The sequence below is a fragment of the Sceloporus occidentalis genome, unplaced genomic scaffold (genome assembly GCF_023333645.1).
Source record: "Sceloporus occidentalis isolate IW3139 unplaced genomic scaffold, rSceOcc1.0.p SCAF_301, whole genome shotgun sequence".
Classification (NCBI taxonomy): Eukaryota; Metazoa; Chordata; class Lepidosauria; order Squamata; family Phrynosomatidae; genus Sceloporus; species Sceloporus occidentalis.
In genome coordinates, this window is record NW_028317281.1 from 383,380 (window position 1) to 399,494 (window position 16,115).

Sequence of the window (16,115 nt, forward strand, 5' to 3'; positions counted from 1 at the left end):
TTTTTTGTTATGTCTACTGTATTTGGGAGGCTTATCGTACCTACAGGGGCTTAGTCTGGTGGCAGTTCGATGAGCAGTTCAGGCAACCGTTATCAACTAATCCAGGGATGAGGTGGGACCAGATGGACTGGATAAAGCTGATGATGGCGTAGAAGGCCCTTTCAGCAGGGGGCCGGTGTGGGGGTGGGGATTCCCATGGGTCGGCAGCAAATAGAAAAGGTTCCTGCTGGCTCCTTAACGAGGGCCAGTGTAAAAGGGGGCAACCTGCAAGTTTAAACACAAATGCTCCAGTTGTGGGGGTGAGCATAGTCTCAGTAGATGCTTTAAGCAGGGAGCTGGGGTGTCCGCTGGAACTGCAGCAACAGAGGTTATGCCTTGGTAAAACCCCAGTGAGGTTAGGCGCGATGCTACAGTAATGTGCAGGATGCTGCTTTGTTGAGAGATGGCTTTCGGGTTGGGTTCTTTATCCCGTTTAATGTTAGGGATTGTCGTTGTTGTTTGCGTATCTTAAAATTGGAGTTTCCGGAAGTTGTTAGGGATAAGTTATTTAAAGAGGTACATATGGGCAGGATGGCAGGTCCTTTTGATAGCTTGCCGATCGAGAATTTGCGGGTTTCGCCTTTGGGTGTGGTGCCTAAGAAGGAGGCGGGTAAGTTCCATCACTTGTCATACCCGAAGGGGTTGTCCATGAACAATGACATTGATATGGCGTTATGCTCGGTCTCTTATGCATCATTTGACCAGGCGTGCGAGTTGGTTAAGAAGGCTGGGCCTGGGGCGTTGATGGCGAAGGCTGATGTGGAGTCGGAAATTCAGTTGCTGCCGATCCATCCGGATTGACACCGTTTGTTGGGTTGTTTCTTTGAGGGTAGCTATTTCGTTGATTTGTGTTTGCTGATGGGTTGTTCCATATCTTGTCCATATTTTGAAAAGTTTAGTTCGTTCATTGATTGGGTAGTTAAGGAGGAGGCTGGGAGACAGGTTTCTGGTACATTATTTGGATGACTTCCTCTGTGTTGGTTCGGCTGGTTCAGGGGAGTGTAAGTATTTGTTGCGCACGTTGGAATGGGTGGCCTATCTGTTTGGCGTTCCACTAGCAGAGGGTAAGACGGAGGGTCCCATTATGTGTTTGAGTTTTTTGGGGTTGTAGATGTAGGTTGCTGCAGGAGAAGCTTGTGGTTTTGCGGCAGGTGGTGCAGGAGGTGAGAGGGTCTAGGAAGGTTACTTTGCAGAAGTTGCAGTCTCTGATTGGTCGCCTGAACTTTGCGGGTCGGGCTATTCTGATGGGGCTGGTGTGAAGTTGGCGCATCATTTCATTAAGGTTTCCGCCGCTATGAAGGCTGATTTGAGGTGTGGGATAAGTGATTTTTGGGGAATTGGCTGTGTCCACGGAGCATTGGAGCTGTTTACAGACGCATTGGGTAGTGTTGGTTTTGGGGCTTATTTTAACGGCCGGTGGTGTGCGGAGAGGTGGCCTTCGGAGTGGTTGGAATGGTGGAGCCTGCTTATGTGGAATCTTGCCTTTTTGGAGTTGTTCCTGTTGGCTATGGCGTTAACGTTGTGGGGTGTTTGGGGCTTGGGAATTAGTTATTTAAAAAGATTGAGCGGTGGCAAACGGTTTCTTTTTGTTTCATGCGGGTGAACCTGTTCCAGGGGTTACGGTAATTTGGTCGGAAACGGTTCCTAGGTTTAGTTGGAGGCATGCTAGGGATCATTCGGCCCTTGCTCGTTGCAGGGGGAAGGTGAATACGTTGATGGCTGGGTTAATTCGAAGTGTTGGTGGAGTGGTTGTTCTGCATAGGGAGTTGGGGTCTCTGTTACCGGGGTATGTTCAGAGTGATGGTGTTCATTTATCCGAGGTTGGTTTGGATTTTTTGAACTTAGGTTTTCATGAAGGCATTCTTAAGGCCATGTTTTTTCAGTGTGGCGGAGCTCAGGCGGCTTGAGGTTTCAAGGTCTAGAATTTATATTTTGTTGGTGTTGTTGGTTGGTATGGTAGGTTCCGAGCTGGTCTGTGGCTCAGAAACTGGGGGGTGTAGGGGTGTCATGGTATGCCCCTACTTTTGGTTTTGGTAAGGTTATTGGCGCCTTACAGGTATGGCGATGGTTTATTGTTAGGTCAGTTATGTGTGGGGTCATTGTCTATGTGTTATTGACATGATGGGGGAATGTGTAATGGGTGGCATTGTTATGTTGTTTGCTGTTTGGACAATGACTTATTTATTGGTATGTTTTATATGTTTATATGTTATTTATGGTTAAAATAAAATATTTTTTCCAACATAAAATATGTGGTCTCATTTATTGGGTTTTGCTAGGGGATGTTTTTATGTTATTTTAGCCCTCATAATGTATATAATGTATTTAAGGTACATTTTTGTTACCAATGTTTCCTGTTATATTTTATTATACTTGTTTGCACTTGCACATAAATAATCTCTAATAAAAACTAGTTGTTTGTTGCAAGATTTTTTCCCTTTCTTTTTTGTCAAGGGGGGCGCCAGAGAAGTAGTGCGCCTGAACACCTAAGGCTGGCCCTGCATGCAATTACCCATGCATATGGAATATTCCTGTACTCGGGGGGGGGGGGGGTTCTGAATACAAATCACAAGTTATTTCAGTAATTTGTACACAGGGAAAGAAATGTACTAAAATATTGTGTTTGGATAGAATGGATTTGTTAAAAATGAAAAAATGAAATTTTACTGCAATGTTTAGGATCGACTGGCACTAAAATGGTTAAATCAAAAGTGTTAAATTTTTTCCAGACGCTATTGGGGCGCAACTCCCAGCAAACAACATTTAAAATGTGTGTCATTCATATTTAACCCTGTAAGTGCCTAAATAAATTGGAGTTTTGTTCCCCCCATTTGCTCTGGTTATATAAAGTTTTTATAGGTGAAACCGTGATTTTCCCCACATTCTTAAATAATGCACCATGTCACAAAGTTCACATCATCTCAAACTAGTTTCTTGAACATGACAATGAGTTCACTGTAGTCCAATGGTCTCCACAGACACCAGATCTCAATCCAATAGATCACCTGTAGGATGTGGTGGAACAGTAGATTTGCATCGTGGATGTGCAGCCAACAAATCTGCAGCAATCATGTCAATATGGACCAAAATCTCTGAGGAATGTTTCCAGCACCTTGTAGAAAGTATGCCACGAAGAATGAAGGCAGTTCTGAAGGCAAAACTGGGTAAAACCCGGTACTTGCAAGGTGTTCCTAATAAAGTGGCTAGTGAGTGTATGTAGATAATCAGACACACTCGGAGAGAGGTTGGCTGGATTTAAACTAGCAACTAGACTTGGGCACCAGGGGACTCTTCGTGTTCGTCTTCGTGCTTGTCTTCGGGGGGAAAAAAATCTTCGTATTCCGCGAATATTCCCCCATTCCTGTCTTTTTTTCGGGCGAATATTCGTGGACATTCTTCGTGCTCATTTCATCTTCGTTTTCTCCCGGCTGCGTAGCAGGGGTTAATACGGGGTTAAGAAAATATCGGAGCAGCAGCAGCAGCAGATGCGTTCGCGCCGTCAAGGTACGTGTGTGCGACTCTATTGGTCGCCGGAAGGGGGCTGGTCTGGCATCAACAAATGAATTGCGGAACTGCAGAATGCACTTCATTAGTTGATGGCAGGCGAGCCCCCTGTCGAAACGACCAATAGAGTTGCACACACGTACCTTCATGGTGCTATCCGAGGTGTACACAAAACACATTGCCTGAGACCTAGACAAATGCTCCAAGGAACTTGGCATCCTTTTTATCATACACAGTCACACATCCATAGATGTTTAATAAAAGAATAGGGACTATTTTACATTTTTAAATCGATTTTAGACCACTTTTAAATACATGCCTAACATTTGCTACCTATTTACAATGGCATACTTTGCAACAACCCAACTTTTACTGGACAGGACTAGAAAAAAGCAGGACTGTCCACGAAAATGTTGAGTGTGTTGGCAGGTATGCAAATGGAAAAATGTTGGACAAGAACTAAAAAATAGCTTAGGGTTAATGTATGGTTATGGTTAGGATTATTAGCAGTGCACTGTTTTGTTTAAAGATGTATTATGTCTAAATAATAATTTAATTTAAATTTTAATGGGTGTTAAAAAAAAAATAGGGGTTTATTTAATTTTATTTTAAAGTTATATTTATTATTATTTACTTTATTATATTTATTTAATGTTGTAGTGCTACCCTAGGCAGCTATACCTACCTACGTGCACTAGCGTACCTAGTTTAGCTAAATTTGATGGGACAGCACTGGAAAAAAGCCGGACTGTCCCTGAAAAAGTTGGGTCTGTTGGCAGGTATGTGGATGGAAAAAAGTTATAGCGTTAAAGCTAATGAGTGTAGAAGTGAAGGCCAGGGCAAATAACAGGAGGAAAGGTCCTTGTGATTGGTGAATTGTACGTGTGTGTTATGTGTGTTATGTGTTATGTCACTGTGTTATATGTGTTATGTTTGGTAGGTTGTGTATCAGACGGAAAAAATTAAATGGAAATGGAAAAGGCGAATGAGTGGGCAATTGGCGACCCACTCACCTGTTTCACCCGAGAGCAAAGCATCCAAAGACTGTCAGTCCTTGAAGTTTGGGAGCGGACTTCCAGAGCTCAGACACTAGGCCCTAGCGTAAATTGGCTACACTGGCGGAGGTAGCAGGAGTTGCCACACCGCAAACAGAGGCAGCCAGGGGGAGAAACTACCCTTACCATTAGGGACATTTGAGGCATGACACTAGCCAGGAAGCGAACTGGCAGAGAAGAGACGCTGGCACCACCACCAGCAGCAGAATTGGGAGAGGTGAATGAGTGGGCAATTGACGACCCGCTCACCTATTTCACCCTAGAGCAAAGCATCCAAACAACTGTCAGTCCTTGGCGTTTGGGAGCGGACTTCCAGAGCTCAGACACTAGGCCCTAGCGTAAATTGGCTACACTGGCGGAGGTAGCAGGAGTTACCACACCGCAAACAGAGGCAGCCAGGGGGAGAAACTACCCTTACCGTTAGGGACATTTGAGGCATGACACTAGCCAGGAAGCGAACTGGCAGAGAAGAGACGCTGGCACCACCACCAGCAGCAGAATTGGGAAAGGTGAATGAGTGGGCAATTGACGACCTGCTCACCTGTTTCACCCCAGGGCAAAGCATCCAAACAACTGTCAGTCCTAGACATTTGGCAGCGGACTTCCAGAGCTCAGACACTAGGCCCTAGCGTAAATTGGCTACACTGGCGGAGGTAGCAGGCGTTGCCACACCGCAAACAAGTGCAACCAGGGGGAGAAACTACCTTGAACATTTTGGACATTTGAGGCATGATTTCAGCCAGGAAGCGAACTGGCAAAAGATGCTGGCACCACCACCAGCAGCAGCATTGGAAAAGGCGAATGAGTGGGCAATTGACGACTCTCTCACCTGTTTCACTCGAGAGCAAAGCATCCAAAGACTGTCCTAGGCATTTGGGAGCGGACTTACAGAACTCAGACACTAGGCCCTAGCGTAAATTGGCTACACCGGCGGAGGTAGCAGACGTTGCCATAGCACAAACACGTGCAACCAGGTGGAGAAACTACCTTGAACATTAGAGGAAGAAAATTAACTTTCCAAGCTAAGAGCTGGTAACCCAATTTGGGCAGATTGAATTTAAGAAAGGCAATCTGCTCCATCAGATGAGGTGCCATGCGTGAGTGCTGTGGACTCAGTATGTTTCCATTCATAGAAAACACGTGCTCACTTTGAACAGTGGTTGGCGGACATGATAGTAGCTGCTAAGCAACCCATGAGAGTGCATGCCACACACTATTCTTTTCATCCCAGTAGCTAAGAGGATCAACATTAGGCGCAGAAGGAACTCCACAGAGGTAAAGTTTGACCATTTCACTAGCACTACTCTCCTTTCTGCTGCTAGCTCTGTCAGATGGTCCAACTATACTCCCAAGTGCCTCTTCCCAAAATGCAGGTGCTCCACTCAGCTGTGTTGTGCTGCTTGTGGCACTGCTGCTGATGCTGCTGCTAGGAGTAGCAGACAACATCATCTCTTCCTCCTCCTGCACCTCTCCCTCCTCGGACAGCATTCCCATTTTACGCTGCCAGTCACGCACCTTTTGAACCAATTGCTCCCGGTGGCAACTGAGAACATTGAATTTCATTGCTAGCTTTCCCTTAATTCTTGGATCGCAAAGGCACGCTAGCATCATTTCGGGACTTTCTTCCATGCGTTTGCGAAGGTGTACGTTTAGCAGATCCTTCAGCTTCCTGACTATGGCTGCTACGTCAGGATGTAGAGTGCCACCTTGAACAGCCTCACGGTTTCCAAGGAACACATCCATCTTGCTGCCTAGATGGGAGAACACTGGGATTACCTGGGCCAGACTGGCAGTGTTTGATCTTAAATTTTCAGTGGCATCCCTGAATGGTTTAAGGACTGCCACTAGCTGGGCGATCACTGTCCAATCCTCCCTATTCAATGGAGATGTAATCCCAATATTATGCTCTGAGGCAAGATTATGGATTGCCCTCTGCTGCTCCAAAATCCTCTCCAGCATCTCTAAAGTAGAGTTCCACCGCGTACTGACATCCTGTCGTAGGCAGTGTACAGGAAGACCTGACCTCTCTTGCTCTTCCCTCAAAAGTTGGCTAGCCTTAACACTATGGTGAAAGTGCCCAGCGATCTTTCTGCAGCGGGACAGAACTACTGCTGCTACATTAGTTCCTTCTGACATTGCTGCCTTCACTACAAGATGGATGATGTGGGCTGCACAGCGCACACCAACAATATGGCCATCTTGCAGCGCTTTCACCATATTGGCACCTCCGTCAGTTACCACAAAACCAACTTCAACATTGGTGCCTGCCTCTGCTCCCACCCAAAGTCTAAACATTTTCCTCATTGCATGCAGAATATTTTGGGAAGTGTGCTTTTCATCCATCACTTCTGCATGGAGAAGGAATGATCGGTAGCCTGCTGCAGCAGCTTCCTTAGGCACACCGGGCTGCCACCAGTGTGCTGTCAAAGAAAGAAAGGCATGCTGCCCACTAGGTGCACTCCACAAATCTGTTGTGAAATGAACAGACTGACCAGCAGCCTTGGAAAGCTCCTCTTTCACTGCTGAAACACAGGACCGATACAATGAGGGGACAACATCCTACTGAAAGTGGAACGTGAAAGAACTGTGTATTGTGGAGCAATCATGGAGAAGGATGCCCCTCCAACAGCAATGAACTGACCAATATTTTGCGTTACTTTATTGGCCTGCTGTTTGGACATTGACCTTGGATTGGAATGCCACAAATTGTTCCAGGGTGGGCTGGACATGCAGTGCTCCAACCTGCCTTGGTGTCTGGCTGCCAGCACTAGCTGCTGCTGCTATCGGCTAAGAAGCAGCTGTTGGGGTTTTTCCACTCTCTCTGGAGATGGTACTAGTTGTTGTTGTAGTACCACGGCCACCAGCTATGCTGCCTGCACTACGTTTTACTTCTGCATCTTTCCCCAATAGCACAGCGTTCTGTTGAGTGCTGAGGTGATGCTTCATGCTAGCACTGGTAAAATGGCCAGACGCTTTCCCTCTGCTTATTAGCTTCCCACAATGTTTGCACTTTCCATAGTGCCCTTCTTCAACATTTTCAAAGTGCTCCCAAATTGGGGCGCGTATAGCCTTGGAGTGTGCCTTGGGTGCTGCTTCTACTGCTCGGGGTGGATGAACAGCGGCAGAACTAGTGGTGGTGTCACCGGTAGTACTACCAGTACTGGCCATAGTGGGACTGCTAATTGTTTTAACTCCTACCAGATTTGGTAGGTTTTGCAGCTGGTGGTGGCGATGATCGTAGCGGAGAAGGTGGAGGCTCAGGGAAAAATTGTGCACTAGTCATTTGTACACTGCTCCCTGAGGAATCTGGTGGTGGTTTTCCTTACGAAGGAATGAGATCGCTTTGGTTTGGGAAATTTGCTGCTAATTTGGCTCTGCTTGGAAGATGCTGCTTGGGGCAAAAGGCACTTCTTTTTACTCACTGGGCTAGTAGAAGTACTAGTTGTGCTACCCTTTAACTTTGCTTCTGGTGCTTTAGGCTTTCCGTAAAAAAACATAGAGCTTGTGGGCCTAGCAGCACTACTATTGCCTGCTTTTGGTGCCTTTCCTTTACTTGATGATCCTTCAAGCAACGCTTCCCCAAATGATAAGCGAGAGCTTGGCCTACTTGGCCAACTAGACTGGCAAAGGCTGTATCTTCGAACTGGTGGTGGTGGTAGATGGAGCTTCATTTCTCCAAAGAAAAGAGCTCCTTTGTCCTAAAAGGAGGATCCATTTCAAATTTTGTGTTGTGTGTGAAGTGTAGTGTTTAAAACTATTAAAAAAAAATAAAAAAAAGGAAAAAAAAAATAAAAAAAAAAATAAAGACAAAAAAATTAGAGGAAGTTCTCTTCAGTGCTACTGCTGAAAAAGTAAAACTATGCACAACTGCACTGTGCTGTTGTGTGCAATCTGCCAAAGTGCTCAAGTTATTTAAATTATTAACTCAAGATTAACTATTTATATTAACTAGCAGTATTTTATTTTTTATTTGAATTTACACGGGCCTAAGAGCCTAGCCTACTACTATGCTAAAGCTATATTTCCTTACTATTCTAAGTCGAACTCTAGGCAGACGCTCTCAAGCCCACTAAACTAAAGTGAGGTTAAATTCAATATATGATTTATTAACTAATATTAAGTTATATAATATTAATAGATTAGAATTATTTATATTATGGATTATAGATAGAATATAGATTATGGATTAGAATTATTTATATATTATAGATTATGAATTAGAATTTATATTATGTTATATTATATATATTAGAAGAATTACTTATATTATGGATTATAGAAAGAATAATATAGATTATGAATTAGAATTTAGAATTACTTATATTATAGATTATGAATTAGAATTTATATTATATTATGTTATATAATATATTACAGATTAAGATTAAAGATTAGAATTATTTTAGTACTACAGCTAGTACCTTGAAGCTTTGCTTAGTACAGTTGTTGTCATCACACAGTCAATCTTTCTTGAAAAGAAATTAGAAAATAAAATGTCACAGCAAAACAATTAGCTTCACTGCTTGCTGAACAAAAACACACAGCACTTATGCGGCTGCACTCACTAGCCCAACAAATTCACTTCACTGATGGACTGAGGTGGGAAAAACAAACGAAATAAAAAGAAATATTATTAATTAAGAAAAATTGACTTGGTCTCTTGCTGTTGCTAAAACAAAGCACAAACTAAAGAGCTGCAGCACCAGTACTAATAAGATTAGCTGAACTATAAGCTAGTAGTAATTAATTTTATTTATGGCTAATTAATTATTACGATAGCTTAAATTAATTATATAATATTACTGATTTTAGATTAGACACTAGTAGATGTCTTGAATGTCTACAGTACACTCTACACTAGTATACTAACTAACTATAGCATATATATATGACTGACAAATATATATATAATTTTATAATGTATTAAATTATTATATATTTGTCACGTACAAGTAAATAGGAGACACTGTAGTCAGGTAGGACTCCAAGACAGAACAAGTTCAGACAAGCCGAGGTCAGGATTCCGGAGAGCAGGATAGCCGATAAATGTAGCCGAGGTCAGGATTCAGGAGATCAGGATAAACGATAAACAAGCCGAGGTCAGGATACAGGAAATCAACGTAGTCAGGCGAGCCGAGGTCAAACACAGGAATCAGGACAGTAAACGCTATCTGGGTGCTAGCACAAGGCATAGACAACCAGGGGAGGGCTGGCAGCCTAAGGCCTGGGGGGCAAGTCTAGTCAACTGGCCCATTGCACCATCAAAGCGACTGCGATCGACATTGAAAGCGGCCGTCGCGTGGCAGTCACTCTACCAGCGCCTAATGAAATTAAAGTGGCCGGTGTGCACGCACCGCATGCCTCAGCAATTCATCACACCCTTTTTAAGACGTGGGAAGAGGAGCTGAGGCACAGCCATTGCGTCTGACTGCCGCATGATGCAGGGGCGTACCTAGAGTATTTGGCACCTGTGGCAGATCCTGTATGTGGCACCCCCCCCACACACACACACTTTAAAACTGCATAGTTTCTATGGTTAGGCAAACATTGACAGGGGTACAGCATATTTGTTATCATTATATGCTTAGGGATTATGCGGTACCACCGTCAATGTGTGCCTATACATTGAGCCAGACACTGACAACCCCTATCACTATATACTAAGCCAAACATTGATGTGGTGTAGGCTTACCACTTTAGTGACTGGCATAGTATATAGTAGGGATGCACCGAAATTAAAATTCTGGACTGAAACTGAAAATTCAGCATTCACTTGGCCAAAACTGAAAAAAAAAACGAAAAAAAACTTTAAAATACTTTATTAAAAGTAACACCAAAATTAGACAAAAAAATCAACAACAATATTAACATATATATATATATATATATACACATATATATATAACAACAATCACAATCCTATCATGCCCAGGTTCTAGCATGTGCTGGCTGACTTAGCATGATAGGAGTGTGATTGCTGTTTGCAATTATATATATATATATATATATATTAATACTGTCATTGAATTATTCTGTCCAATAAAAGTGTTAACACACCGAAGTTGGACCAAAAAATAATTTATAACAGCAATCACACTCCTATCATGCCTAGGCAGCCACTACATGCTGGAATCTGGGCATGAAAGGAATGTGATTACGGACTCCCTATGCCAAGCTATCCCCCAACACTTACACATCCATGCTATCTGAAACCCTCATTCACAAACATTCAGCATAACACCCATCACTCTCACACACTTACATTCAGCATAACACCCATCACTCTCACACACTTACATTCAGCATAACACCTATCACTCTCACACACTTACATTCAGCATAACACCCATCACTCTCACACACTTACATTCAGCATAACACCCATCACTCTCACACACTTACTAATCCACTCTCTCCTACCTTTTCTTCTTTCACTCTCACTTTTCCTCCTCCTCCTCTTCTTCTTCTACTTCTTCTTCTTCCTGTCCTTCCGGTGCACTGAGCACGGAAGACGGTGGGCGTGGCTTCAGTGTTGTGCGCCGGGATTTGACATCAAGTCCCGGCGCACAGCCACAGTTGCCGCGCGCATCGTTTCTGAAGGCGTGCCGGCATGGTGGCACCCCTCAGATGAGCGGCAGCCGGGGCGGACCGCCCCCCTCCCCCCCCGCCAGGTACGCATGACGGCCGCATTCAATCCTGCTCGCGGCCGCTTAGTTTTTAACTTTGCGGCCGCTGCCACATTGAATGCTCGTCTGCCGGTCGTCCGTCCGGCCCACCGGCCCGGATTTAGGGCGGCCTGGGGGGCAATTGCCCCCCTGCCCCCCGGCCCAGCCCGCCCCTGTAGACAACCATCAGAAGGCAAGGTGTAACAGGTCTGAGGGGTTTAAATGGAGAACCGCGGAGGAAGTCAGAATCTCCCATCAGCCCCTCATGACATCACTTCCGGTGTCCGTGAATCGCGACCATTTTGAGTCACTAGAGGGCGCGCGAGCGCAGTAGCCGGACGCCGTGAACCAGGAGGTCTGCCTCTCCTGCGCGGCACCTCGGAGGACGTCAGCGGAAGGGGACGTGCGGTGGAGGGGGGTCTCCCTCTCCCTCGTGGCGGCTGCTGCGGAGGTGGCCGTGCGTTGGAGGGGGGTCTCCCTCTCCTCCGCGGCAGCTGTTGTGGCAACGTGGGAACCGAGGACAGGTGAGTAACAATATTCTATTAAATTATTATTTATAAATTCTATTATTTAATTTATCTAAGTGAAGACAGGACAGGCAGTAGGCAGTGCCAGCCCAGGGCAAGGGCACCCCAGTGCCAGTGAGGCACTGGGTGCACTGTCAACTCAACAGCACTACACAGTTGATGACAGACAGAAACACTGAAAAGAAATTAAATAAAAAAATTACTAAATTAATAAAATTATTAATTCAGTAGAACTGAAGTGAGGAAGAGTACACTGTGAGAAATGGCAGGCTGAGGCTTACCAGTCTCACACACAAACAGAACTATCTCTCTCTGTAACGCTCGGATGCAGCACAGCAGTGTTGCCAAAGCAGTCACAGCGAAAAATGAATGGATCTCTCAGGCAAGCTCTGGTCTTATAAAGGCGGTTTCAGAATTCAAAAAACAGCAGTACAGGCATTGGACGAGAACCTTAGCGTGACGTCACACGAGCGAGCTGACTGGACAGACGAGGATCAGCTCACTCCTGTTTGAAATTTTGGCGGTTGCGCGGCGAAAACGAAGACGATCACGAAGAATATTCGATTCTTCGTGGTTGTGAGTCTTCGTCATCACCTACGTTTTGCCGGCACTGTATTCTGTTCTACGTTCCTTCGTGCTCGTTTTCATGTTCACCCGAAGACAAATGCACAAGTCTACTAGCAACCTTTTATATAGTGGTCCTACATCTTTGTACTATAAGAGTGTTACTGATTTACTTAGTTTTGGCAACCTTCATTTGTATTTCATTATACTAAAATATATAGACTTTTATTTTGTTTTATGTCTGTGAGGTTTTAGGTGCAGTTTTCAGGGAGTATCTTTATAATTTTTTTCCATTTTATATGAGATTGGCTTATTAGTTATATCTAGGGCTGCAACAACGAAACGATAAAATCGATAATAATCGATTATGAAAATCGTTGTCAACGATTTTCATAATCGATTAGTTGAATAGATTTTTATCGATTTATAAAATGAGTCTTTTCTCAGGCAAATGCTCTGAAAAACTCCCCTCCTTCTATAATCTGACCTCAAATAGAGATCAGATTATAACTCTAGAATCCAGACCCCCCGCAAAGCTGCAGGAGACCTGGATCCTCTCTGCCACCCGGTGAGGGTCTGTGCAAAATGCACAGGCATCCTCCGCTTCACCCCTCCACTTCCGCTGGGGCTTCTATTACTGAACCCGGCGTCACGTGACCTTCCGGTGCGGCTTCCATCATGGAACCCGCAACGGAAGCGGAGGGCAGAAGCGGCTGTCTGCGCACATCGCACAGACCCCTACCGGCTGTCAGAGAAGATCGAGGTCCGGTGCAGCACTGCAGTGGATTTGGATTTTAGTTCGCGAATTGTGCAACCTCCTCTACTTCACCTCACTGCCACTTCCACCTGCCCCACCAGGGGTTAATATATCAACAGAAGAAAAACAGGACAAGTAAGCAGCACTGGGTAAGTATTATCTTTATTTTTATGCTAATTTGTTCTCATTTATGCTCTTCTGTTGATATATTAACCCCTGGTGTGGCAGGTAGAATTTTTTCGGGATCTATTAATTATGTGTATTCACAGTGGCATAAAGAGGCTATAAGGCATATCAGAGGGCACAGTGGCATAAAGGGGTTATAAGGCGTATCAGGGGGCACAGTGGCATAAAGGGGCTATAAGGCATATCAGGGGGAACAGTGGCATAAAGGGGCTATAAGGCATATCAGGGGGCACAGCGGCATAAAGGGGTTATAAGGCGTATCAGGGGGCACAGTGGCATGAAGGACCTATAAGGCATATCAGGGGGCACAGTGGCATCTCAAAGGCATATAGGGGTAAAAGGCATATCAGGGGGCATGGTGGCATATCAGGGGTAAAATTCATATCAGGGGGCATGGTGACATATCAAGGGTAAAATGCATATCAGGGGGCATGGTGGCATATCAAGGGTAAAAGGCATATAGGGGGCTATAAGGCATATCAGGGGGGCACAGTGGCATATCGGGGGTATAAGGCATATCAGGGCACAGTGGCATATCAGGGCACAGTGGCATATAAGGCTATAAGGCATATCAGGGGGCACAGTGGCAAATAGCGGGGTATAAGGCATATTAGGGGCTAGAGTGGCATATCAGTGGCATATAGGGGGCTATAAGGCATATCAGGAGGGGTATAAAGCATATCAGGGGACAGAGTGGCATATAGGAGGTATAAGGGGGCACAGTGGCATCTCTGACATATAGGAGGGTATAAGGCATATATAGGGGCAGAGTAGCATATAGGGGGTATAAGGCAAGCTGGATTTCTTACTCGCAAAAAAACTTTTTTACGGTAAATTCATTTATTCTCATTATCTCTGTCTTCCTGAAATCAGATCTGTGCTGCTGGGAGTTTTAATTTCAAACTTCTGTGTCTCTCCTTCACTGACCATGCACCCTATGGAGAACACCCTCTAAATGTTAAAATTATTATTTTTAAGGGTGAACTTGCTCTTACATACACAGATTGCATATGCAGTCCATTGTGTTGAAAAGTAAATGCAGAGCACCTGTCCCTAATAGAAGTCTCACATGTACTCTTAAACATGAGAGACTTCCCCCATAGAAGGGAAGGCAGTCCCATTACAGAAAAGTATTTTTAGCAATCGTGTTATATGAAGTTTGTATCCAGGTATGCATTGAAAATGTAAATTCAACTAGGACTGACTTATGTCACAATATTATCTATAAAAATCATGTTTCAAATTCCATGCTATTTAAAATTAAAAATTCTTTTAAATTGATCTAGGACTGTATAATGAATATACTGAAATATACTTCCTCCTTGAACTGTAATATTCCTTCATGGTATCCCACTTTGTGTGTCTGATTTAGGTATATATAAATTGCAAGAAATTTAATTTGCATTTTTTTATTTTGGAAATACAGGCTGAAGAAGAAAGAGATGACATGGAGCGAGTAAAACTGGACAATAAGAGAATTCTCTTTAACCTTCTGCCTGCACATGTTGCACAGCACTTTCTCATGTCTAACCCAAGGAATATGGTAAATTTAAGCAGCATGATATTTAAGAGTCTTTTATTTTATTCACATACATGTATTGATTGAAAAATCCATTTTCCTAGCCTTTGTCTTTCAAATAGTCATCTGAGTCCTTTGTGTAATTGTATGATTAGAACAGAATTGGAATTAATTCCACCTTGCTTCAGGCAAAAAAAGTACATAATGCCCAAGTGGGTTCATTTATTTTGTATCGTACCTGGTACATCATAACAAAAGAACACCCCTATGTTGCCACAATCGTAGCAGACCAGCACAGCCACTCCAACTTCCTCTGGCCTATAATGTATCCCGAGGGGCCAGCTGGATCATAAGCAAGGGTAAAAAAAAACCAACACAATGTTGGTCTCACTGGGTTCATTCCTTTGCCCAACAGTTCAGCAATCTTGCTTAGAGTGACTGCATGTATCATGCCCACATGTATTAGAACAGTGGCTTAGAGACAGAGAACAGAGTTGGTCAAAGTGGTAAGTGGTGTCCCTCAGGGTTTTGTTCTGGGACCAATTTTATTCAACATATTTATAAATGACCTGGCAATAGGCGTTGAAAGTTATGTTTCTGTGTTTGCAGATGACACTAAACTAGGTAAAGTAATACAGATATTACAGTGCTGCAAAGGGATCTAGATAGACTGGGGGACTAGGCACCCAAATGGCAGATGAAATTCAATGTAGATAAATGTAAAGTTATGCACTTCAGGGTAGGGAATGCACAAGCAACCTACACCCTAAACAGTAGTGAATTAGGGGTAACGACAAATGAGAAGGATTTGGGCATTGTTAGAGACAACAAACTAGGCAACAATGTGCAATGTCAGTCAGCATTTGCTAAGGCCAGTAAGGTATTGTCATGTTTAAAAAGGGGCATCAATTCGCGGGATAAAAATATAATTTTGCCTCTGTATAAATCAAGGGTCGCACCTTGAATATGCTGTGCAATTTTGGGCACCTATTCTAAAGAAGGATATCATAGCACTAGAAAGGGTGCAGAGGCAGGCTACAAAATTAATAAAAGGAATGGAGCACTATAGTTATTAGACTTGCGCATTCGTCTTCGGGCGAACATGAAAACGAGCACGAAGAGGCCGTTGTTTTGTTCGTTCCGAAGACACGCCGAAGAGAATACAGTGCCGGCAAAACGTAGGTGAAGACGAAGACTCACAACAATGAAGAATCGAAGATTCTTCGTGATCGTCTTCGTTTTTGCTGCGCAGCCGCCAAAATTTCAAACAGGAGTGAGCTGATCTCGTCTGTCCAATCA

At 44.0% G+C, this 16,115-nt stretch overlaps 1 protein-coding gene across 1 annotated transcript in view; it reads left to right on the forward strand.

Annotated features, from left to right (window-relative positions):
* The window catches only part of LOC149275033 (adenylate cyclase type 1-like), a gene marked incomplete at its 5' end in the record, with an annotated part of 677,365 nt that overhangs the window by 382,508 nt on the left and 278,742 nt on the right, over positions 1-16,115 (forward strand). The window contains one exon of the mRNA XM_089504957.1: positions 14,724-14,840. Coding sequence (XP_089361083.1) covers positions 14,724-14,840 — 117 coding nt within the window. The remainder of the gene's footprint in view (positions 1-14,723; positions 14,841-16,115) is intronic.